The sequence below is a fragment of the Myotis daubentonii genome, chromosome 5, assembly GCF_963259705.1.
Source record: "Myotis daubentonii chromosome 5, mMyoDau2.1, whole genome shotgun sequence".
In the NCBI taxonomy this organism is placed as follows: domain Eukaryota; kingdom Metazoa; phylum Chordata; class Mammalia; order Chiroptera; family Vespertilionidae; genus Myotis; species Myotis daubentonii.
Genome location: NC_081844.1, coordinates 98867559 through 98893083, shown reverse-complemented (window position 1 = coordinate 98893083; position 25525 = coordinate 98867559). Strand labels below are relative to the sequence as shown.

The window sequence follows — 25525 nt, the reverse complement described above, 5'->3', positions numbered from 1 at the left end:
AGTAGGAGAGAAAGGGAAAGACAGAGAGAAACATTAATGTGAGAGAAACATATCAATTAATTGCCTCCGCAGGAGCCCTGACCAGGGCCCAGGGTGGGGAGGAATCGGCAACCAACGTACCTGCCTTTGACCTGAATTGAATCCGGGGCCCTTTGGTCCACAGGCCAACACTCCATCCACTGAGCCTAACCGGCTAGGATGAAACCTTCTCATTTGAAAATAAAGTTAATACTAGAGTTTATATCGAATTTTTGTGTAAGGTTATTAATGCTTAGCATGATGCCTGACACATAGTTTTGAAAACAGGTTTATTATAATTATTAATATAAAGAGACCCTTACTATGTTTATAATATTAGCTCCAACCATGTAACTACAACCTGATTCTACAGATGCTGCCTTTTAACTAATATGGTCTGAGAAGGACTATAAAAACAGATGTTTTCCAGGAAGAAAAATAATGAGCCCTTCCATTATAAATAAATGGAGTTATTATTCTCCAGAACTTTCCCAGCTGAGGTCTAAATGAATAGGGCTGATGAATAATCTGGGATTGTGTCCAGATTTGTCTTTAAAAAAGAAAAAGAACCTTTCTCACTCAATGTTGCCTGTTTCTTGATCATTCTTTGGAGTCAAAAACGTCTATAGGTGAACAAGCTATAGGAGTAATGAGGTCTGACCATTCAAGAAGGCATTCTATAGAATTGTGAACATCATGAGAATGCCAGGGTAGGAATTCTAATATATAAAGAGACAGGTGTCATCATGACTGAACGGATGACCGGTCACCATGAAGTGCATGGAGCACCCCTCCCTCTGGCCCCTGAGCTGTTCGCCTTGAGGGGGAGGTGGCGGTGGGCAGGACTAGGGACTGTTGAGTTCCGGCGGGCTGCTTCACAGGGCTGCAGTGAGTTCAGCAGAGTTTCGCAGAGCAGTCACAGGGCAGGGGAGTTTTGTGGAGCAGTCACAGGGTGGGGGAGCCTGGCGGAGCAGTCACAGGGTGGGGGAGCCTGGCAGAGCAGTCACAGGGTGGGGGAGCCTGGCAGAGCAGTCACAGGGTGGGGGAGCCTGGCAGAGCAGTCACAGGGTGGGGGAGCCTGGCAGAGCAGTCACAGGGTGGGGGAGCCTGGCAGAGCAGTCACAGGGCAGGGGAGTTTTGTGGAGCAGTCACAGGGTGGGGGAGCCTGGCGGAGCAGTCACGGGGTTGGGGGAGTTTCGCAGAGCAGTGGCGGGGCTGGGGGAGCCTTGTGGAGCAGTCGAGGGGCTGCGAGCACCGTGGGGCGTCCCAGGGTGGGGAGCTTCACATAGTATCACAGGGCGGCAGAGGCCAGCGGGAGGCCAGGCTGGGCCTGTGGATCCTAACCACACATGATTTTGTGCATGCTGGGCCTCTAATCCTATATAATAAAGACGGAATATGCAAATTAACCCTCATGCCCTCACAAGATGGTTGCCTATGACCAGGCCAGCAGGGGAGTTAGTGAGGGACGACCAAATGACTGAACAAACAGGCTGCATGGGGCGATCAGGCTGGAGGGAGGGCCATGAGGGACAACCAGGCCGGCAGGGAGGGCAGTTGGAGGTGACCAGGCCAGCAGGGGCGGAAGTAAGAGGCGATTAGGCCAGCAGGAGGGACAGTTAGGGGCAACCAGGCTGGCGGGGGGTGCATTTGGGGGCAACCAGGCCAGCAGGGGGGGCAGTTGGGAGCGATTAGGCTGGAAGGGGGCCAATGAGGGGTGACTAGGCTGGCATGGGGGCAGTTGGGGGAGACCAGGCCAGCGGGGGGGGGGGGGCAGTTAGGGGCGACCAGGCCAGCATGCAGAGGCAGTGAGGGGTGATCGGGTGAGCAGGGGGGGGCAGTTAGGGGCGACCAAGCAGGCAGGCAGGTGAGCAATTAGGAGCCAGTGGTCCAGGATTGTGAGAGGGGTCCCAGATTAGAGAAGGTGCAGGCTGGGCTTAGGGAACCCCCCACCCCCGTGCAGGAATTTCATGCACCGGGCCTCTATTTGAATGATAAAGATTCAAGAAAATCTCCTTAACATTGAGAGGGCTAAGAGCAAACACAAATTCAAACTTCTAGCTGAAGGCACCTATTTAAATAAATAGCCTCTAGAAGTGATTATGCATGGGTCTCTAGTTAAAAAAGTAAAACTTATAAAGGGGAAGAGCTAAAATTGAAATTACTCTTAAATTATCTTATCATAATAGAAACTTTTTAAATAGTTTGAGTGATAATTTCTGAAAGACAGTGACAGAAAATATAAAGCTTTCAGCTTTCAAAAAATTGTTAGAAAGCCATCTGACCCAGCACTTTGGACAGCAAAATGAGCATCTCCTGGAAAATTGCTAGGAATTCAGAACCCTGAGCTCCACAAAGATTCCTGAATCAGAATCTTTGTCTTAACAACATCTACAAGTGACTCATATATGTATTTAAATTTGAGAATCCCAATAGTAGAATGTTTCAATAAGTGGTTTTCACTCTGGGGTGTGTGTGTGTACTGGGGTGAGCTCTTTTAAAAATATAGATTCCCAGGTTCATACCTTAGATATGACTCTGGATCACCATGTTATGAATTAGATTATTAATTTTTATTTACAGTTTTATGCATGATTTAAATTTATGCATGAATACAAACATGTAATGAGTCCACATTTATAATTAGAAACAAAAAATGATTTTATTTAGGACAAGTGGCTTATAAAAATAAACCAAATACTGGGTAGACATAGTATAATGAGAGATTGCTCTCATTAATGTAGAAGATTCTAAATATTTGAATTTTGTTACATTTCCTGGATATTTGCCACTGTGAACATTAATAATGCAGTTTATGAAATCTTCAATTTCAGGTATTTCAGATTCCCATAGATTCAAAAAAGCCCTAAGTTTTGTGAGGGGAAAATCTAGTCATTGTACTCTCCCCAGGTAGTACAACAGCAAACATTTAGATGAATATAAAAACATTTCATTTAGGTACCTTTAAATCTATAGTTTGGCTTCATAAAGACAGATTACATATACAGTCCCCCAAATGTATACACATCTTTTGAATAATTATAAAGTCAGTGTTTATTAAAATACATTTCACTTTCAAAATTGAACTAACAGCTATTAAAGTGTATATACATGTTTGGACACCCTGTATATATAGATACAGATAGATATTCTCTGACACAAGTAGGTAAATAGTTGAATAAACAAAAACTCATTTATTTTTATACTTGAAATATTTTAAGTGATTACTATTTGATTCCTTTGAACCATTAATATTTTTATTGGTACAATTTTTGGATTAATTTTATTTTATTGGTGCAATGTCAAAAGCATAATATTTTAGATGTCAATATAAATCTCCCAATACATATGCTAGTATGTCAGCAAAATAAAACCTTTTGAAAATTTCCTATTAAAAATTCCTGTGCACTGGACTTTCTGCTCCGTCAATGTTACCTGTATTGTGTATCTCCACTATATAACTTAAAATCCATTCTTTCTTTTTACTACAACCACAGGGATCCCCTGCTACCCTAAGTTCTCATCAGGCTATAAGATCCTGTTGGGATTTTCACAGTAACAGGAGAATGTGTTGTTCCTTACATCAGGGTGTTACCTGCAAGTTTGTGGAGTTCCAGAAACCTGGCCAAACTCCTGTACCTTTGCATGTATTGTCCTTTCTACTGATAACCTTTCCTTCTCTCCATCTGCCAAAACAATGCTTGGCATGGCTTATTCCTTCTTCCCTTTCAATTTTCAACACAAGCATCACCTTCTCATGCAGGCCATCTGTTACTGTTTAATGACCTGTGTCACCTGTTCCATCTTTGTATGTTCTATCCAATCCCTGATTTGCTTCTTAGCATTTGTCATAATGTGTGTGTGTGTGTGTGTGTGTTTTTTATTGGCTGAAGTTTTACATATGTCTCCTTTTCCCCTGATTGACACCCCCTTCCCCACCAGCCATTCCCACCCGTACAAGCCCCCCACCGCCCCAGAGTCTGTGTCCATTGGTTATGCTAATATGCATGCATACAAGTCCTTTGGTTGCTCTCTAACACCCCCCTCCCACCTCCCCTGCCATTTGTCTCTGGATCTATTTTTGTTCATCAAATTATGTTGATCATTATATCCCACATATGAGTGAGATCATGTGATATTTCTCTTTGACTGGCTTATTTCGCTTAGGGTAATGCTCTCATAATGTGTATTTTTGATTGACTTATCCATTGTCTGTCTCTATTACTAGATTATATATTTATATATTCCATGAGTACATGCTTAATTAAGATTTTTGGGAAGAATAATTTTAAATTGGTTGAGAGAATGAGAGAGAGAGAGAGAGAGAGAGAGAGAGAGAGAGAGAGAGAGAGAGAGAGAGAAAGAAATTGATTTGTTGTTCCACTTATTTATGCATTCATTGGTTGCTTCTTGTATGTGCCTGGCCTGAAGTCGAACCCACAGCCTTGGCATATTGGATGAAGCGCTAATCAGCTGAGCTACTTTGCTAACTAGTTTTCCTAAGGTAAATAATAAAACCAACACTAGCTACTGGTAAATATTCACTGTGTTCTAAGAATAACTTGGGGACTCACATACATTTTTCCACTTAATCCTTAAAACACTGATATTTCTATTGTTATCCCTATTTACATATCTGTGTCAGAGAAATACATGTATTCTGTCTTCATGATGCCAAACACCATTAGATTTGAAGGAAAACAATGATATTTACCAATAGTCACTTTAGGTTGCCAAAACCACAATGTCATACCATTATGCCACAAGGCTTTTAAACAGGATTTGGGGCCAGAGAACCTGCCACTGGACATTCATCAAAAAATAGGATCAACCAAAATGAATGGTTGCTTAAGCTAATTTTCCCTTAGGGCAATAAATTAGTTTATGCCTGAGCTCAATAAAAGTATGGCACCCTCAGCACAAAGTTAATAACATTCGAATTTCATAAGCTTGCCATTGAAGATACCAATGATTTGATTTCCCCACGCTGAGGAATAAAAGCAAAGCTCACAATTTACACTTAATGGATATGATAAGATGCCCCACTAAAACAATTTCTGGGCTTAGAAAGCAATGCATACTGCAGGGGCAAGGCATACATGTAAGCGAGGTCATTTCATAGGGTTCCTCCAGCCAATGCAAAAGGTAGGTTTTAGTAGAAAGTATAGGAGCAGGTGTGTACTAGTAAGGTGAGTAGATATCATCAAAGGTCATAGGTCTGAGTCTGATCATGGGAGGAGGGGACTCTGTACTGTCTGGACTCTGGAGGACTGGGAGCTTTTGAGGGACACTGGTGGTGTTCAGTGAATAGGAGCATTGGGGCACCCATGGCACTTCCATACAGAGCCTTTAGTAGCCTCTGGGGTTCTATACCTCCCAGGAAGGACATGCGTATACTGCACAGAACCTCTTGGGAAGGTGCTCAATGCGCAGTTGCTCATTATACACATACAGTAGAGCTAGGGCAGGGAAGTAAATCCCTAAGTATCAATTCTGATATTGAATTGTCCTACTTGTAATGATTTCCTTAGCTCATGCCTAGGTTATTTTTTAATGTTAGAATAACAGCTGTTGCCAAGAGTGTATATTTGACCCAGTCCATTATCAGAACTATATGTTCCAATATGTGCAAACTGTGTATTTTACTAGCAATCACGAATGACCCATATCAAATAAATGCGTATGATTTTATTAGCTAAGATGAACTTTATTGCAAGAATTAGGACCTCCAAACTAAATTGGGAGGCACTGGCATATATAATTACAAAGCCTGTCTCATTTTGAGTATCATTAGCCTGAATACTTTGAAACTGATATGTCTGTTTACAGTATTGGACTATACTAATTATTTAGTCTAATTTCCTGTTCCACCAGTGGTATCAAAGATGGAATCGCCTTCTCAAAAAGCATATGAGTTTCACAAATACCAAATGAAAGTTGGGATAATTAAGAAGGTGAGGAGGGAAAGTGTGGAGAAGGCAACTTACAACATTCACTGGGGGCAAGAGGTGTAAATAAGCAAAGACCATCAATATCAGGTCATATTCTAGGACAGTGATGGCGAACCTTTTGAGCTCGGGTGTCAGCATTTTGAAACACCCTAACTTAACTCTGGTGCCGTGTCACATATAGAAATTTTTTGATATTTGCAACCATAGTAAAACAAAGACTTATATTTTTGATATTTATTTTATATATTTAAATGCCATTTAACAAAGACAAATCAACCAAAAGAATGAGTTCACATGTCATCTCTGACATGCGTGTCATAGGTTCGCCATCACTGTTCTAGGATTATTACCGAAGTCCATTTTCTCTGGGTTGGCCCCCTTTTGTTACTATTTTTTGTTTTAGCCTTCTTAAGTAAAAGTGGGAGAATGTGGAGCAGCAAGGACTCCAATGCTATTTGGAGGGACATTTTGGCATTATCCTATCTAATAAAAGAGAAAAATGGTAATTGGCATACGACGATACCCTTTTCATTGGCTAATCAGGGCTATATGCAAATTAACAGCCAACTAAGATTGGCAGTTAACTGCCAACAAGATGGCAGTTAATTTGCATATGTAGGCACAATGCAGGGAGGCGAAAGGGAAAGCAGGAAGAAGCCCCCTGCCACTGACAGTGATCAGAAACCCAGGGGGGAGCTAAGAGCTGGGGGGCAGGGCAAAGGCGGCCCCACGCTGGCAGTCCCGGGAGCTAGGGGTCCCTTGCCTGGGCCTAAAGCGAAGCCCACGATCGCGGGGCCGCTGCAGCTGCGGGTCCCCGCTGCCTGAGCCAGACTCCTAGGCCAGAGGTGTTAGGCCTGCGCAGGGGCGGAGCCTGCAACCGCGTGGAGCTGGGGGTCCCCTGCCCAGGCCTGACACCTCTGCCGGAGGCCTCAGGCCTGGTCAAGGGGCCGATCCGGTGATTGGTGATCGGAGGGTGAGGAGGGTCAACTCCTCTGGCTGAGGCATCAGGCCTGGGCGGGGGGCTGAGCCGGGGATTGGGGGGATATGATGGTCCCCTTGCCCAGGCCTGAAGCCTGGGACAGAGGCGTCAGGCTGGGCAAGGGGCCGATCAGGCGATCGGAGGGTGATGGGGGTCTACGTCTCTGGCCGAGGCATCAGGCCTGGGCTGGGGGTAGAACCAGTGATGGGGGAAATGAGGGTCCCATGCCCAGGCCTGACGCCTCTGTCAGAGGCGTCAGGCCTGGGCAAGGGGCCGATCCTGCGATTGGAGGGTGATGGGGGTCAACGCCTGAGGGCTCCCAGTATGTGAGAGGGGGCAGGCTGGGCTGAGGGACACTCCCCCCCCCCACACACACACACCCAGTGCACGAATTTCGTGCACCGGGCCCCTAGTCTTCTAATAATGAGCCTGCAGGTAATCCAATCACCCAGAAAGGCCATCCCTAGATTTCTAAAAGAAATGCATGCATATGTCTACTCAAAAACATGCACAAGTATGCTCACAGTTGCATTATTGGTAATAGAAATGACTAGAATCACAATCAAGAGGAGAATGGACAAAATATGGTATATTCACACACTGAAATATTATATGACAATACAAATTAGTGAACTACTGCAACATGCAGCAAAATGAATCTGAAAACTAAAAGTTTGAGCAAAAGATGCTACACATACCTATGAACACATACACAGTTTGTTTTTGTTTTTGTACAGTTTAATAATCAGCAAATTTCAACCATAGAGCTGAAAGAACAAAGATCCCTTTGAGGGAAGAGAAATAGGCAAGGGATTGAGATGGGCCTCAGGGTGCTTGCTGGGATGTTGGCAATATTTTATTTTCAGATGTGGTTGGTGATTGTATGGGTTTTATTTCAATTTGTGATAATTCATGAAGCCATATTTATGTATTATGAATTTTCACACATGTTACCTCACATTAAAAACAACAAAGGCATTTAAAAATAGGTTTAGGTGTGAGGATTAAAAGTAGAACTTTATTAGGTCCCTGAGAGCAAGAAGTGTTTCTATCTTCAACAGTGTCTTTTCCAAACCTTTTCAAGTATCTGGCAATTGATAAGACATCAACGGAATGATTTTCAGAGTATTAAACGAATCGACGAGAGTGTGGGTTATTTTTAAAGATTCAGTGTTGGTGAAAATTAACTTGATAAAACTCATTCTTTACAAATATGCATATCTAAGAGTGGGAACTAATATGGAAATGTGCTGCCTATATAACATGCCATCATCATGCGATTGCCATCGATATTTATGTCCTATTAAGCTTACCCCATATTAGCCTTTCCCAAAGCTGAGGGTACCTGCCCCTGACTCCCAAGACAATTTTAAATGTCACACAGGCATAGCATTAAAACACATGAAAACACATAATTAGAAAAATGTCCCCTTTTTAATTTTTTCCACCACCTCCAATTATATTAAGGACAGAGTCTCATTATATTTGCAATTTGCCTTTAACCACATTTTCCAATTTGCTAACCTAATTTCTAATGATAGCCAAATCAAGCTCAGCACTTCTGGTAGAAAACAATATATAATTACGACATAAGCACAGTATTCTGGTTTCATTGTATTTACTCTGTAGTTTTCTTCTGTTATAAAAAGTGAAGCTGCGCAAGTGGCCAAACTTAGGTAGCAATCACTTATAGGTTTAGATTTCTTCACCCTTCTGTTAATCGGCGTGTATTTTAGACTCTTTTGTGCAAGATGCAGTCACAGATGGGATGAAGTGCAAACTGCAATATTGGTATCAAAACACCTCTCATCTATTTGAGGAGACAAATACCCTAGCAGCTAGAAAAATGCAACACCCATAACAATATAAGGCAATAATAGAAAAAAACATTGTCACAGGGGAGACTATGACTAATCTCTGTCTACCAGCATCTCCAACTTGCTGTTAAGGTTATTTCTATCAGGGTGACTCTGTATTCACTTCCAAATTTCAATTGCTGAGGTAAGAGGAATATTTTTTCTCTAGAATATAAAACATTTTGGGGAACTGCTAAAAGTTCTTGTTCCCTCTTCTAGAAAATAGAAGCTGATGTAGTACATATAAACATTTAAAATAGTTCACTTAATTATAGGGAGGTCACAGGTGTATAGCAGAATCTCTGTACTTTCTCATGGTCCATGAACAAAAGGTGAAACTATCCCAGATTTAGAATAGTTTAGTCACTGAGAGCAATGGGATAAAAATGAAGGCTGATTCTATTGCATGAAGTATCTACCTATATTTAGATGTATACTCACCTGTATCAAATTCAAACATATTAAACATATATTAAAAATGAATAATATGTTAGGTACATGTTTAATCTTAAACAAAATTGGGAACTTTTCTCCATATTTAAATTCCCACTCGCAATGTATGAAAGTTTCAGTTGCCCCACATCCTTTCCAACACTTGGTCTTGCCAATATTGTTTTTACTTTGCTCATTCTGATAGGTATATAGTGTTATCATACTATGGTTTTAATTTGCATTTACCGAATGGCTATTAATGTTGAACATCTTTTAATGTGCTTATTAACACCTCAGTAACTTAGATGAATTTAAAAGCACTGTGCTGAGTGAACTATATGATTCTACTTATATGACATTCTTGATAAGAAAAACAACTACAGTGAGAAATCAAACAACAGTTGTTGACTGGAGTGTGGGAGAGAGTGTGACTACAAACAGGTGGCAGGGGCAACTATTTGTGGGAAGGGGTGCTAGAACTGTTCAGTATCTTGACTTGGGATACTGAACTACAAGAATTTAATGTGTGTTAAAATTCACAAAACTCTACACCAATAAAGGTCAATCTTGCTCTATACAAACTTAAAAATAAAAGCCCAGCCAGTGTTGCTCAGTGGGGGAGTGTTGACCTATGAACCAGGAGGTCATGGTTCAATTTAGTCAGGGCACATGCCTGGTTGCGGGTGCGATCCCCACTGTGGGGGTGCAGGAGGCAGCCAATTCTCTCTTCATTGATGTTTCTATCTCTCTCTCTCCCTTTCCCTTCCTCTTTGAAATCAGTAAAAGTATATTTAATAACTAAAGAAAGAAAAACAAAACTATCATGTTGTAAAGTGAATCACTGAATTTTAAAATAGTTTTTGACATGAGATTTTTGATGAAATTTCCTTATAATAAAGTATGAGGTAATTGAGTCTAAAATTTTAAAATCTCCTGGTGAGAAAGGAAATGGTATTGTGGTTTCTTTTTAATTTGGTATATAGATTTTTGTTTCTTTTTCAGATTTATGTGGGATATTACCCTCCATGGTTCTGCTGTACACAAATTAACTCCAACAGTGTATGTTGTGGACAAGAAATAAATGTGCTTTTGTTAATCCTCTGAGAATTTGTTAAAATTTAAAAATCAGTCATTCAAATAATTGCTCCCAAATCATATTGGTTAATTTGGAATTTAGGAACCTTCTTTGCCATTAATAGATGCAAAGTATTTATGTTCATAAAAATATACCAATTTAAATACATTAGTTACTTGTAGTGCAGTAATTTCATAACAATTGCATAAAATAATTACTATGCTTCAAATAACTAATTCTTGATCCTGATAAAATTTTGTGACTATGTGTGTGTGTGTGTGTGTGTATATATATATATATATATATATATATATATATATATATATATATATATATATATATATATATACATATATATATAATCATATATAACTGTATAAAATCATATATAACTATATATAAAACCATATATATGCAATACTATATATAACGCTAAGGAAGCTAAAAGTCAACCATTAAGTTAATTACCAAGCAATTAAATATAGATAGGTAAATTGCAACCCTCGCCGAGACCGGTTTGGCTCGGTGGATGGAGCGTCGGCCTGCGGACTGAGGGGTCCCGGGTTCGGTTCCGGTCGGGGGCGTGTGCCTGGGTTGCGGGCACGTCCCCAGTGGGAGATGTGCAGGAGGCAGCTGATCGATGTTTCTCTCTCATCGATGTTTCTGGCTCTCTATCTCTCTTCCTTCCTCTCTGTAAAGAATCAATAAAAAATATATTTAAAAAAAAATTGCAACCCTCACCATTTCCCAGATCATAAAGGCACACTTCTTCCTTAAACAGGAAACTGAAGTATTTCTGACGATTCAAATCCCTTACTGGAATATAATTCAAATTCTTCAGTGTGGCTGCAAGGCTGTGCAATAGAAAGCATCTTTTTGTCCCCCAAACCCTATATCCCTATTTCTTCATTCTTAATCATCGTCTTCCAGCCTTCTGGGGCATCTTTCAGTTCCACAATCAAACCAGGCTTTTACTCCTTTCCGGGTCCTTGCAACCTACTGTTACCAATGATGACAAAGTTCTTCCCTTCAGTTTTTTCCTGGCTGATTTTTTCATCTCCTTATAATCTCAACTTCTTATCCATTATTCAAGAGTCTTTCATGATCATCTATATGAAGTACATTTTTATTGATTTTTCTCCATGACGCCCCACTTTTTTGGTGATTTCTTCAGCATTGATCATATTTAGAAGTTTGTTTACTGTCTGCCTGTCTTCAAACTTCAAGGTCTTAAGAGGATTAAAAAGATATCTGTTTTTCTCACTGTTTTATCTCCAGACAGTGCAAAACAAGTATTAGGAACTCAATAAGTATGCCAAGAAGGCCAGAAGCATAAAGAAAGAAATTTGTCCACTTTGCATTGATTTTTATTCCACATTTAACATAACTCAACAAGAGTCAATTGATATCCCATGTTAGCCCATTTAGTAGGGGAAAAGGACAGACTCACATAAATTTGTGGGTTAAAAATGGTTGAATATAAAATGTGTATCTGATTACACAACTTACTTAAATCAGAGATAATAAGTGAAACAAATCAATATAAAGGTAGAACACTGCTGATAAGTAAAAGTATGGTTACGATATATAAAATATTTTACTATCTATAATAATAAAAGCATATTATGCTAATTAGACCTGACATCCTTCAGGACGAAGCTGGGGCTGTGAGGGAATCCTGGGTCCCAGCTGCCTGCCTGTGGCTGGAGGGAAGCCCGGGTACTGGGTACCTGAGGGAAGCCGGTGCCAGCAGCTGGGGGAAGGAAGGCTTACTCTTGCTCGAATTTTGTGCATCGGGCCTCTAGTATTAATATAATATAGTGTATTTTTTTAAAAGCATGTCTTTACTCTAGATTATAAATTCCACAGAAACAAGGAGTATGTTTTCCTTGTTCAATGCTCTTTTCTTTATCAGGTATAGTTCCAGGAACATATTGGATGTGGATCAAACCAAATGTGATACACAAAATAAATAGGAATTAAACAGGTCACTATTCAGATCACCTAAATCAGAGTGTGTAACCTCTCTATCTCCAATTTTCTGCTTTATGTTCATCTGCAATTTTCTGATCAATTTAATTGATACTTAAGCATCTATTAAGAATATGTTTGAGAAATTACTTAAAGTCTGAAGTCAAGGAGAATAAAATTGAATGAGGAAATCTCTCCTTCCCCCTGTGATTCTCTGCTGAGTTTACTATGATATTCATTCATCAGGGAAATTGATCTGCAAAAATACAAATGGCAGACGGTCTACAAAAAAGGAGCTCCTGGAACAGACCTTGGAAATTCTGTTAAGGGCCTATTGCCCACAAGGGTACCTGGAAAAACCTAGCCACTGTGATGGATGTTTCTAGCAGTATTTGAGTGCCAAGATATGCTTGGTTTTATGGCACTGAGCTGACTTTATTTCCTGTTTATCTTATTACATAAAGGATTTTTTGTCAAGTGACATGTGATATGACTGGAAAAAAATTTTAATCTATTCAGAGTCACTTTTCCTGTTGAATATTTTTCATGCTCTCAAAAATATTAGCTTAGTTTAACTTACTGTGATCTCTCCTTTTTAACCACAAACAGAAAAATTTATAATAAAAATACCTCACAGATCCTAAAACATCTCTCAGATGAAAATTCTGTATTAAAGACTAAAAAGTTTAAAACAAAATGGAAGAAGGGTTAGAAGCTCTTCGGGTAGCTGGAAAGAAGGTCAGAAAATAATGCTGATATTTATAGGAATCTAAGGAAATACAGGTGGCAGTTGACTTGTGTCTGAGAGAGGACAGGAGCTTGATGCTGGAGAGATTGTCAGGGATCAGATCCTGAAAGACCATACTGAGTGATCATATGCCCAGTTTGCCTGGGAAAGTTCCAGTTGGCATCTGTGAATCTGACATAATTATTCATAATGATGCCCTCTTTCACTAAAAAAAGTTCTCCCATTTTGCACAATAAATATATGGTCATATTGCCTACAACTCTAAATAAGACTGGATCTTAGGAAGAAATGGGAGTTATTGCGAAGCTTTAATACAACAATATAACATGACCATATTTATGTTTTAGGTAGTCATTCTGAAGTGAAATTGTCTTTATTTGCAGATGACACTATCTATATATATAAAACCTAAGTGACCGTTAAGACTGGACAACAAGAAGACCAGGCGACTGGTTGCTAGCTATGATGCCCACTGACCAACAGAGGGAAGATGCTCAATGCAGTTCAATGCACTCCCACAGCCAACCTCCCGAGCCAGCCAACATCCCATGGTCCCTCCCCACAGTTGGCCCGATCGCCTTGATCACCGGTCAGGCCTAGGGACCCAACCTGTGGATGAATCCATGCACCGGGCCTCTAATTATATATAAAAATCACAAACTCTACAAAAACTATTAAAATTAATTAATAGAACTAATATCATAGGATATGCATTAACATACAAAATAAATTGCTTTTCTATATAATAAACATTTGGAAAATAAATATTAAAATAGAATAAAACACATAAGATACTTAAGAATAAACTTGAGAAAAATGTGCAAAATTTTGACACTGAAATATACAGTAAGTTAGTGAGAAGAATGAAAAAATATAAAAATAAATCATGCTTATAGATTGAAAGACTTAAAATTGTCAACAATTTTTATACTTTCTAAACTGATCTGTTTATTCAATACCATTTCAACAAAGATGATTTGTTTTGGTATAAATTTGAAAATTTTCTAAAACATATAAGGATATGAAAGATTTAAAATGGACAATTTGGTCTTGAAAAAGAACACATATGATATGTTGCATGTTTATTACCTGATTTTAAGATTTACTATAAAGCTACAATGATCAAAGTTATACAGTGCTGACATAAGCATAGACAAGTAGATCAATAAAATGGAATACGGATTCCAGAAAGAAACCTAGACATATAAGCTAATAACATTTTGGCAAAGTTACTGTGGAATGTCAATGGAAAAAGTAAAATCATTAAAAAAAAAAATGGGGCTGGAACAATTAGATAAATGCATGGGGAGGAATGAATATCAACTTCTAACATCTATTATATAAAAATAATAATTTGAGATGGACCATAGAGCTACATGAAAAACCTGTAACTACAAAGCTTCCAAAAAATATAAAAATATCTTTGCATACTTAGGGGAGGTAAAATTTCTTAGAGAATACAGAAAAAAAAAAAACACGATAAATTTTACTTTCAAATAAATAAATAATCAACCCCAAAACGGGTAAAATATTTTCACTATAGATATCTGCCATGGATTTTTAAGTAAAATCCATAAAGTACTGCTTCAAGTCATAATAAAATAAAATATAATAAAACAAAACCCAGAATCTAATAGATACAACTTTAGCCCCACAATAATGGCTAAAACGCAAGAGTCTCTAGAGCTTTAAATAAAACATCGAAAGGTGACAGATTTGCATGTGTGTGCATATGGATAGGACACCTTGCTTTTAGAATGTAGATTATTCGAAAGGAACTAAATGCTCCCTTGCTTATTCTAATTGAATAGGATGATGAAGGGGGCATCATCTTATGAAAAAAAATTAAATCTATGTTTAAAAAGTCAATGGCAATTTATTAATATACTAGAGGCCCGTAGCATGGATTCATGCACCGGTTGGGTCCCTAGGCTTGACCTTTGCCCTCTTGCAACCCTGGACCCCTTGAGGGATATGGGACTGCTGCTTTCGGCCTAATCCTGCAGGCCAGGCCTAAATACCCCACTGGTGCACACCGGGCCTCTAGTATGAATACAAGATCTTTGGTTAACCTCTTCCCACCCTCCCCCCTACCCCCATCCCTCTGAGATTCATCAGTCTGTTCCATGTTTCCATGCCTGTGTGTTGAGCATCTGTCCCCTGGTGGTCAGTGCACATCATAACTACTAGTTGAATGGTTGCTTAGGCTTTCATATATATATATATATAGATAATTACTATGATCTATACTCCTACCAAAGATTATAATGTATCAACACTGAAAAATTACCAAGGCACTAAAATCTTGTTCTGTATGTATTTTAATAGCCATATGCAGTGTATTTTGCACTTAATTTTAAAAAGCTTCAAAATGTCCACTGTGTTACTTTATCCTACAACATCTAAGTTTTCAAGCCCTAATATTTCTGAAATTAATTGAAGCTCACAACTGGTATGTATATTTAATGTGGTTATGCTTTTTTGTTTTGTTTTACAGTTAAAAAATTTTATATTTAGAATTAGGCAGCTGGACTCAGTTTAGATGATCTCAATTTTGTTGTCAACATCCAAAGCAGCATAGTCAGGAGCCGGTCAAACATATGCCTTCTTCTCTCCAACAGGCCTGATCAGGGTGTTGACCTTGGCCACTTCATGTCATAGAGCTTCTTCACAGCCTGTTTGACCTGGTGCTTGTTGGTCTTGACATCCACAGTGAACACGAGTGTGTTGTTGTCTTCTGTCTTCTTCAGGGGGAATTTGATGATGGCATAGTGGTCAAGCTTGTTTCTCTGGGGTGCGCTCTTCTGAGGATATTTGGGCTACCTTGGGCGTCTTGGCCATCAGTAGGTGGGTGATGTGCAGATCTTTTTTGTGTGGCTGCAGATGCCTTTCAGCACTGCTTTCTTTGTCTTCAAAGCCTTTGCTTTGGCTGCAGCTTTAGGAGGGGAAGGGGCTTCCTTCTTAGCTTTTGGCACCATCTTCGTAAGAAGGTCAAGGTGGTTATGTTTGTGTTGTTTTCCCCACTGTTTGACTGTATTTGACTACTTAGTTTGACAATGACTCAGAGAAGGTGAATCAGTTGCAGGTAATGGGGGTGGGGGGTGGAATAGATCATTTCCATGCATGCAACTTGAATACCTATAAGATAGGGAGTAAATGGAGCAAAACTCCATCAGCTGGCATTGATTTGTAAATTTAGCCTATGTTAAAATAGTGTCATATATGACCATGTTGCTTTATTTAATTGTTTTTAATACGATCGATCTTTGTTTATTATGTAGATGACGTTTAAAATACTAAAGAAAAAATAGTTTTCAGAACATTAAAAAATTACATCACTTTTCTACTTCTTCAAAATAATACCATTGATTTTCAAGTGAAAATCTCTGTAATCGAAGCTAACAAATTCAGCAAAAACTATTATGACCAAGAAAAGTGTTGGACTATTAAAAATCAACCAATTAGATGATGGTAGATCTGTTTCAGCAGGACTGTGGATCTCCGTTTCTCTGTCCTTTGCTTTCACTATGCTAGAGAGCTGTTATAGCACCGTGTGACTTTTTCATGTGGTATTTTCCTGAGTTAAAATTTAATAATTATTTGACACCTCTTTGATCATTGCTATCTCCTGAGATTCAAACTCCATGATGGCAGAAATCATGGCTTCTACTGCCCCATACTTATACATCCAGTTCCTAGCACAGACCCATCTGAAACACTGAACCTAACTACATTTTGTATCTAGAGTAGTTCTCCTCAATGTATTTCAAATGTACCTCAAAAGCAATTTATAAAAAAGGACTGATAACCTTCAAAATATAACATAAATAAGAGTCAGGTGCCGAGGCCGGTTTGGCTCAGTGGATGGAGCGTCGGCTTGCGGACTGAAAGGTCCCAGGTTCGATTCCGGTCAGGGGCATGTACCTGGGTTGCGGGCGCGTCCCCGGTGGGGAGTGTGCGGGAGGCAGCTGATCGATGTTTCTCTCTCATCGATGTTTCTAACTCTCTGTCTCTCTCCCTTCCTCTCTGTAGAAAATCAATAAAATATATTTAAAAAAAAAAAAAGAGTCAGGCACTTATTTTTCTACCAAAACTACATTGGCAAGTTATATTCAGTTTGTTTTGGCCATTTTATTTAAATACATCCAAATAAATTACAGAACTCAGTATGTATTTGTCTGACTAAGCAAATTTTGGTTGTACAACTAAACTTGAGTTTGTGGCAGGGTTTCAGTGATTGCAGAGATCTTTGCTTTAAAAGACTTCCTTGTTTTTCTTACTATGTTATTTGGGATTCATACAGTTTTTTTTATGAATGGGTGGAGAGTGTAATATCAGTACTACTTATTTAGCATTTACATAACACTTTATCTGTAGAGTTATACAATGTGTTTCCTAATGATATAGAATTATTACCATATTTTGTACCCATATCATAAAAGTATACAAATTAATATGATTTGAAGTTAAATTTTATTTTACCCTAATATGTACCTTAAAAGAACTTTTTATTTCCTCTTAAAGGATATTTATTCTCTAGAATAATAAAAACATGCATAGCAAATAACACTCCACTAATGCAAACTGAAGAGGCCTTCTATATCTCAAGACAATCCAAATATTTTTTTTTTACTTTTAGAAATAAAAAGGGTGACTATACTTGTATGATATGGCATATAGACTAAAATGAAACTGGGGAGGCTAAAATCTGCTTTACAGATAATGTTCAAGTCCCTTAGGCTCTTTGTATCTCATTTTTTATAGCCATCATCTTCTTTAATTAACTCATAAGGCTATAGAGAGAATAAGAACATGCATGTAAAAATTCTCAAAAAAAAATAAAGCCCCAGTTTCTAGAAATTATATCTTCTTATTCCTCTAGAAATTAAACTTGATATTAAAGATCACATGCCAAAGTTATCAGAGCAGTTGCATGTATAATTGAGGTGATTAAAAACATCAACCTTAAGTATCTATATACTGAAGGTACAAATATCCAGATTTTAAAATAGTAATATTATTTCTATTTTAATATTCATTATAGTTGCCTTGATTTTATCTTTCATTTTTCAAAGGATTTTTTGTAGGAAAATTGCAACAAATTATCCTTAAATTTACTAAATGGAGGGGCAAGATCTCTTCTTTGAAAATGGGGTGACATGCAGAAGCTAAATGACTAAATTGCAGATTAAGCTATGCGTTATATACACAGAATTAACCATTAAGAAAATGTATTTTCTAAGTATAATATTGGTTTGGGATCTAAATAATGCTATTTAACATGTTTTTAAACATATTAAAAAAAACACAAATAGTGGATTATTCCTAAGCATTTCTGCTTAAAGCTTTCAATAAAAATAAGATAAATTTAAGAATGGTGTACTTGATGGAGACTGAGGACCTCAAAACATGTTAGTATATAGATTATTTTAATTTCTTCAGTAGGCTCATTGGAAGTAAGGTATCTGTCCTGAATTCTACTGTCTGAAGATATAATCAAATAATTATAAAAATTAATGCTGATAAATATATATAATCTAGACTAATTAAATACTCTTGTGAGAGAAGAGTATTGGTAGGGTAAAACTGGTCAAAAAGTATAGAAAATAATTAGTGACAAATCTAAAATATAACCCATTCTCATGATCACTTGGGGGGAAAATATATATATATATATATATATATATATATATATATATATATATATATATATATATATATATATATATATATAGACTCCAAATCTTCTTTTTCTTATACAAAAAAAAAGATATTTAGAAAAGGACACACTGAAATAGAGTGGCTGTAGCCCAGGAAATAAAGCAAAGAGGTGGCAGGCCTTCTGAGGCCCTGCTGGAGAAGGAAGGGATCTAGATAAATGGTGAGAAGTACTGTGTGCGTGAGTGCTAGGGCCCACAGGAAGGAGAAACTTCAGTTTGATTAGCACTGTTGATAGGTCAGGGGAGGGATTCACAGTGACCTTGCTGATAATTTTTTAGGGGACACAGTTAATGCTGCTGACTGGAGTGAGAGCTGCTCCCTGGTTTCTGGAAGGTACCCACTAGGGACAGGGGACTGAATGCCTAGGATGGGATATACACACACACATGCATGCACACACTTATATGTGTATCTGACTTTATCATTAGGCATCTACATCTATCTCTATCCACAAACTTACTAATTTACCACTTTATTACTTTATAAAATAAATGTTTTATATTTCCAATTATCTGTTGCTTTTAAGCAGGTCATTTAATCGCTCTGTAATCTTGATTTCCTAATTTTTCAAATGTGGTTGACAATAACTACTTCACAGATGTTAGTAAAATTAAGTATATATAATACATATTAATCATATATTCATTAAAATATTTCATATATATTAAATATATTATTTATATATTAATTAAAATATATATTCTAAATTAATATTTATATGTAAAATTTTGGTTCTCTCTGTGTGTGTGTGTGCATGGCATGAGTAGCTTTGAATGTCTGAAATTGACATTATGTTGTGACTATTTACTTTCTGATGTAGGTATTCAGAACAGGTCATCCCAATATGTGCTTCTGTGGCATGTGGATTACTTTGAGCTAAAGGTAACTGAGACCCTCTGGGCTCAACAGAAATTTCTGCTCCTGCCCTTTCCCCAGATACCTAGAAAAAATTGAATTAGAGGCCTTTCCCATAATAAGAAATTATCAGAGATAAGCTTTTGTGATCTAGCATAGAACAGGGCAAACATTCAGTTACTGAACATCTACTCTTCTTGTTGACCGACAATGACCCTCTGAAGCCCCAAGGGGCCTTATCTCATCCTTAGTTCAGAATATCATATATATCACATTTTCCCTCTCTATCTCTGAAGCTCTGGGGTGTGTGGGGTCTTTGACCCTCTCAGGTATGTGGGGTTGTCATGGGTACATATGTCATTAAATTTGGTTATTTTCTTTTCTTAATCTGGCTCATGTAGGTTTAATTATTAGACCAGCTGAAAGAACCTAGGAGAGTAGAGGGAAATTTCTTGATTACCCACACTAACTTTGAAGATATCACATAGATATAACCCAGTAGTAGAGGGATGAATTCTTCTCTTTACATCTATCTGAATAGGTTATCATATCTGGAATGCTCATTCCAATTGAAATACTGAAATTTAAGCACATGAATTGTGCTGACACCCACGATGGTCAAACAATTCCGGAACTGTGCTAATTATAACTTTTAACCACTTTTCTGTGATCTGTAAATTTAGCCGAAGTACTTTGGAGAAACATGCAGGGGAGGAAAAATAATTTTCTCTCTACCTCTCTAGGTTCTTGGCTGTAATAAAAAGATGCGTTAAACACAATTTTGGTAACATGTATAACCTCCTATATGGAGGGGAAGTATCCAGGAAAATGAGTAAGTTCCTGGAATGCCCAATCCGTCACCTTACATATCATCTCCAGCTAAAGACAAAAGATTATGTTGGGGGGAGGCAGATATAGGAAGTTACCTAGCAAGCACAGTAAACTGGAGGCATGGTGATTTTGAAGATTTAAATTCCTGCCTTCTCAATTGATAAGACTTCCTACAGATTTAGTCATCCTTCTCTTCCAGGCACTGGGGAAGGAGACACCCTTACAAATGGAGATTTCCCTTATAAATATAAATGGCTCTTCCAAAAAGGGTAACTTCTACTGGCTTTCAGAGCTTCTCCTGGGTCTGCTATTTCTTAAAAATAATCAGCCTAAAATATTCCTTATGCTAAGGAGGCATATTATGGGATGGCAAATTCTCCCTTTCACTATAGCTATTTGTAGTTAAACTGTGGAAAGTCTGTCTTGGAATGGCTAGGAAATTATAACTGAGAAATAGCCACAACCTTAGTAATCTAATATTTACAGCAAAGATAACGTCTCTAAAGTTAGTCCTAACTTCACTTGAACTTGAGCAGAAATCCTTGCATGAAACACTTTTTAAGATATGTACAACAGAGGCTTCAAGCATTAAATATTCTGTAATTCAATGTTTTGAGTAGATTATCTCTTAGCTCTTCTAAATGGAGTCTAGCAAATCAAGCAGATATTTATTTAAGTAACTAATTATTTAAATTAAAAGCCAAGTTTTAAACTTCTGCCTATGATCCAGATGTTTTGTCTACAGGGTGGTGGGCAGCTGGATTTTAGAAGTACTTGGTGACACTTTTTTTTCCCCTCTGTTTTTTTTTTTTTTCAGGTAGATGTTTGCCTCAGTGTAGATTAATTGCAATATTATGTCTACAAGTAAGCAATTAAATCTGCTGAGGAAACATTTTTTTTTCTAAATAAAACCAAGTGGAACATTAGGAAAGATAGGAAATAACAAGTTTGTCTGTAGAGATTAATGCTGTGAATGAGCAGGGTTATAGTGAAGAGACACAGTATTCCCCTACATGCATGTTAAAAGTTAAAAATTGAAAAACTAGTTATGGGATAAAAAGCTTTAGCAGCTCATAAGAAAAGTCACCTGAAGTATTTCTGTTCAAGCAATAGAAAACATTTACAAAAGTGTAACTCAGTGCATTTTTAAATGCTAGCACTTCAAGTAAGGGTTAGATTACCACAAATTTAAACAAATTCACCTCTGCTCAGTCTGTCCTTTAGAATTAGTTCTTTATCACTCAAACTATACTATGAAATCTAATTTTGTTCTAAGAAAAAAATAAACCATCTTTACTTCTAGCATTTACTCCTGTTTACTCTAAATAATTTTCTCCATTTCTTTTCTCCATTTTTATATTCATTTCTTTCTTCTTCTTCAGGTATTTCTACTCTGAGATGAAATGTAGTTATATCAAAAAAGTTTATAAAAGTAGAAAATTTGTCTTAAAACCTAAATGTATGAGTATGTGTACATGGAGTGTGTTAGGACTATAGGGACCTTACAAAGTGTATATAGTTTGAAAATTCAATTACATACACAGGCATACATACTCTTAATGAGAGAAGTCTCTGTTTATTTTTCAATCAATGTTTTTTAATACATGAGGTGGGTTTACTAAAATTTTTATAGCTATTTCTGACCCTTTATGGTTTCTATAATATACTCAATGATTTACATACAAACAAAAAATTCTGACTTATTTGTGCTCAGCTGATGAAAAAAGTGGCAATAATCCAAGCACTTGTAAACATTGAATATGGTGGCAAATAGACTTTGGAGATTAATAAGGCATATGCCACTTTTCTTCAATGATGGTCCAAGGTACTTATTGAAAATGAATACTCCTGGGCTACACCCCAGACATAATGGTTCAGAATCTTCCAGGGTATGGTCCAGGAATCTCCATTTTAGCACTTTCTTCAGGCGAAGCTAATGACAGCACTATATACAAGATAAGGCCAGTTTAGGTAATTTTGAGTTTTATAAATTAACGACTTCACACATAAGAAGAGATATTAGCTATTTATATCTTCACTCCAAACCTTCTCTTCCTCCTTAGGTGAACACAACTTAATGAATTTAATCAATTAATGAGAAGGAAAACATATCCTTTGGAGTTATATAAATGAAAAAGTCAATTAAATGTTTTTAAAATGTCCCTTAAAGTTTTAGGTGGTTCTACTGCCACTGTTTAACCCCAAAGCCTTCTTCAGAAGGATGTCTCCTAGGATCCCACATTTTTTCCAGTTACTTATGGTCCTTCTTTAGGAGCAGCTTCAGAGCAAAGCCTCAATTTCCATCCATCCCGATTCAGCCATGCAACTGGCATTTTTATGGGATTGCAGCAAACTGAAGCTCTGATCTCATCCTCTGCACCGACCTGCCTTGTTTCTGTCATCACTGAAAAAATGTGAAATCCCCCTATGGGAGAGCTCGCGTGGCACGTGGCTCCCAGTATTTAGAGCTATTTAAAATACTCGGCCAAGAATTAAAAAGAAAAATGTATTTCCAAGTGTTATGTTTTGTATATTGGAAAAGAAAAGGTGGTACTGTTGCAAAAAAGTAAGACATCTTAGATATCCTCCCTTTCACTATAGCTATTTGTAGTTAAACTGTGGAACGTCTATCTTGGAATGGCTAGGAAATTATAACTGAGAAATAGCCACTATTATGAGTAACTATAAAATTACACATTTTTTTTCATTGAAGTAAGACCACTAGGATAAAATACATAAGAATGTCCTTATCTATTTAGTTGCAAAGTTGTTTATTAAGATGGATGGAAGGTGCATGGGAAGGAAAGACCTATTTCCCTCTGTCTTGTGTAGATTTTAATCCACAGGTTTCATAAAAAGTAGGGATATGAGAATGATATTTTCTATCCAAAAACCACCATCAACTGTCTAATTTCTGAAACAGATTAAGAGCTACCACAACATTAGACAGAAAAAAACTGTCTGCAAATTTTGAATAGGAAAATGTTTTTCCAGGATTCCACTAAAATATATTTGCCCATAAACCATTTCCAGTAAAAGGACCTCTTCTCTTCTAAAAAATCTGCTTAATATGATATTCTTAATGAAAATGCACTCTATTTTTACAGTGAAGGAGGAAAGTGAGAAAAAATGCTTGAAAAATTCAGTAGGTCCTCTCTCTGCTTAGAAACTCCAAGAGAGGCTTTTACTCCTTGTTTTGCCTGAGTCTCTTCTTTATCAGAAATCTGCATCTTCCATTACCTGCCCTAAAAAATGAAGCATCAGAGAAGTTAACTCGTAATTTTAATAAAATAACAGTTTCACCTCCATCCTTCTTATCTCACTTTGTTACAACTACTACATAAGAGTGTCAATTCCCACAAAACCCTTAGGGCAATGGCTTGATATATTCTGTAGCTACTTTTTTCTTTTCTTAGAGGGATGTAGAATTACCCTAAATATAGAGTTTTATTTCAAAATAGCAATACAGGAGAGTTCAAGTACTGTAAATAGTGGCTATCTAACCTGCACTTTGCCCTTGCTGGAAATCCTGAGGTGTGTTGCGGGGAGAGGTTGTGGATGTGTAGGTGGGTAGATCAATGGTGAACTATAGTTGGAAGCATATTCCACTAATACTTGTGGTGCAAGGAAGTTCAAAGAATGTAGGTGAAAGCACTTCAGATGACACACCTGCTCAGGGTTTTGGGAAACCCATACTCCCCTCCCATCTTTTCTGTTCAGTGAATCAAGGCTCTAGGGCGTTAATGCATACTTCACAATGTTGGCATCACATTCCCTTGGTTCTGCATAGTTTTCAATACTGCAGCAAGGACAACTCTTTCCAGACTTATATCCCTCCATGCATTCATCAACTAGGTTCCTAAGCCCATGCCCCAAAGCCCCTCCCCCCCTCATCTCAAGGAGGAGGTAGGAATAATCAGAGTAGGGTCCTCGGATGTCATTAGTGCTCCATGACTCTGTTGGCCTTCTGTCTGCACTACATGGATGTCCTGTGTGAATTTAGGGGTGTCCTACGGGTTAGACAAGCCTCTTTCCATTTGGCTCTAAGCGGGACTGCTGTCCCTGGTGCTGAACCGTGCCTGTGTGTCGCGGAGCCTGCTGCCTGGTCAGTGGGGCTGGATAGAAAACTGATCTTAAGAATGCCAAAGTGCAGGAGCAAGCAATACTTTGATGTATAAGAACAGAACCCCTCCCCCGAACGTGTATCTCCCAGGTGTACGCCAGGACCTCATTTGCAGTTTTCTCCTCTAGACCCCCCACCCCAAACGCCTCCTCCAACATGGCCTCAATGCCAAGCATGTATCAGCACAGCCCACCTAGACATCATTTTGCGGTAATATCAACATGCTACTCCTCAAACACAAAGTCTTTAATACATTAGCTTGCCCACTCTAAAACAAAACAAAGCAACGCGATAAATTAATAAATAAACCAAAGTGACCTTCCTCTTTCCTCCCTTCCTCCACTCCTCACCCATTCACATCCCCCTAATTTACAAAGCCCCAAATCCTAGAAGAGTGTTTTCAATCTGGGTGGTCTCCGTAGTGCCACATCCTCACCCTTCCCCCACCTCTCCGGAACAAAACGAAGCTGAAAACAGCACATCTTACCCGGGGTAGAGCGTTAGCAGGAGCAGGATCCACACCGTCATTTTCTGTGAAAATACAGGAGTGCAGTAGACTGAGCTTCCTGTGCTCCATATATTTGGCGAACTCATCGCTCCCCCCCCCTGCTTCTTGCCTCTCGGTTGCAGAAGAATCCCTCCCCTTTGTATTATTATTATGCTTATGATCTGGTGGTGGCTCCCCCCACCTGCCTCTAGTAGGTCCCGTCACTGGGGAGATATATTGCTACCAGCTTCAGGAATTAATATTCAGAGGGCAGAAATAAGATCAGCACACGCTTGCAGATACCATCAGAGCATCAGCTCGGGGAGCAGCTTCCAAGTCTGGGGGAATAATATAATTGAGGTAGGGGGAGGGTTCAGGGAAAGACACTCAGAGAAAAATAAGGGGGGGTGAGAAAGCAAGGACCCTAATACACACTCTCATGTCCCTCACACTCACACGTACTCCTCCAGTTCCATCC

General features: G+C 38.3%; 1 protein-coding gene and 1 pseudogene across 2 annotated transcripts in view; both read right to left on the bottom strand.

The window, feature by feature from the left end:
* GABRG2 (gamma-aminobutyric acid type A receptor subunit gamma2) overlaps positions 1-25282 on the bottom strand; it is an 89686-nt gene extending 64404 nt beyond the window's left edge. Inside the window, exon 1 of one of the 2 annotated variants that reach the window (XM_059699122.1) lies at positions 25048-25282. In XM_059699122.1, the coding sequence (XP_059555105.1) occupies positions 25048-25154 (107 nt within the window). In that variant the 5' untranslated portion in view covers positions 25155-25282. The remainder of the gene's footprint in view (positions 1-25047) is intronic. The other variant, XM_059699120.1, reaches the window with a different exon arrangement.
* Positions 15537-16008, bottom strand: LOC132234354 (large ribosomal subunit protein uL23-like; annotated as a pseudogene).
* Positions 25283-25525: the final 243 nt, after the last annotated feature.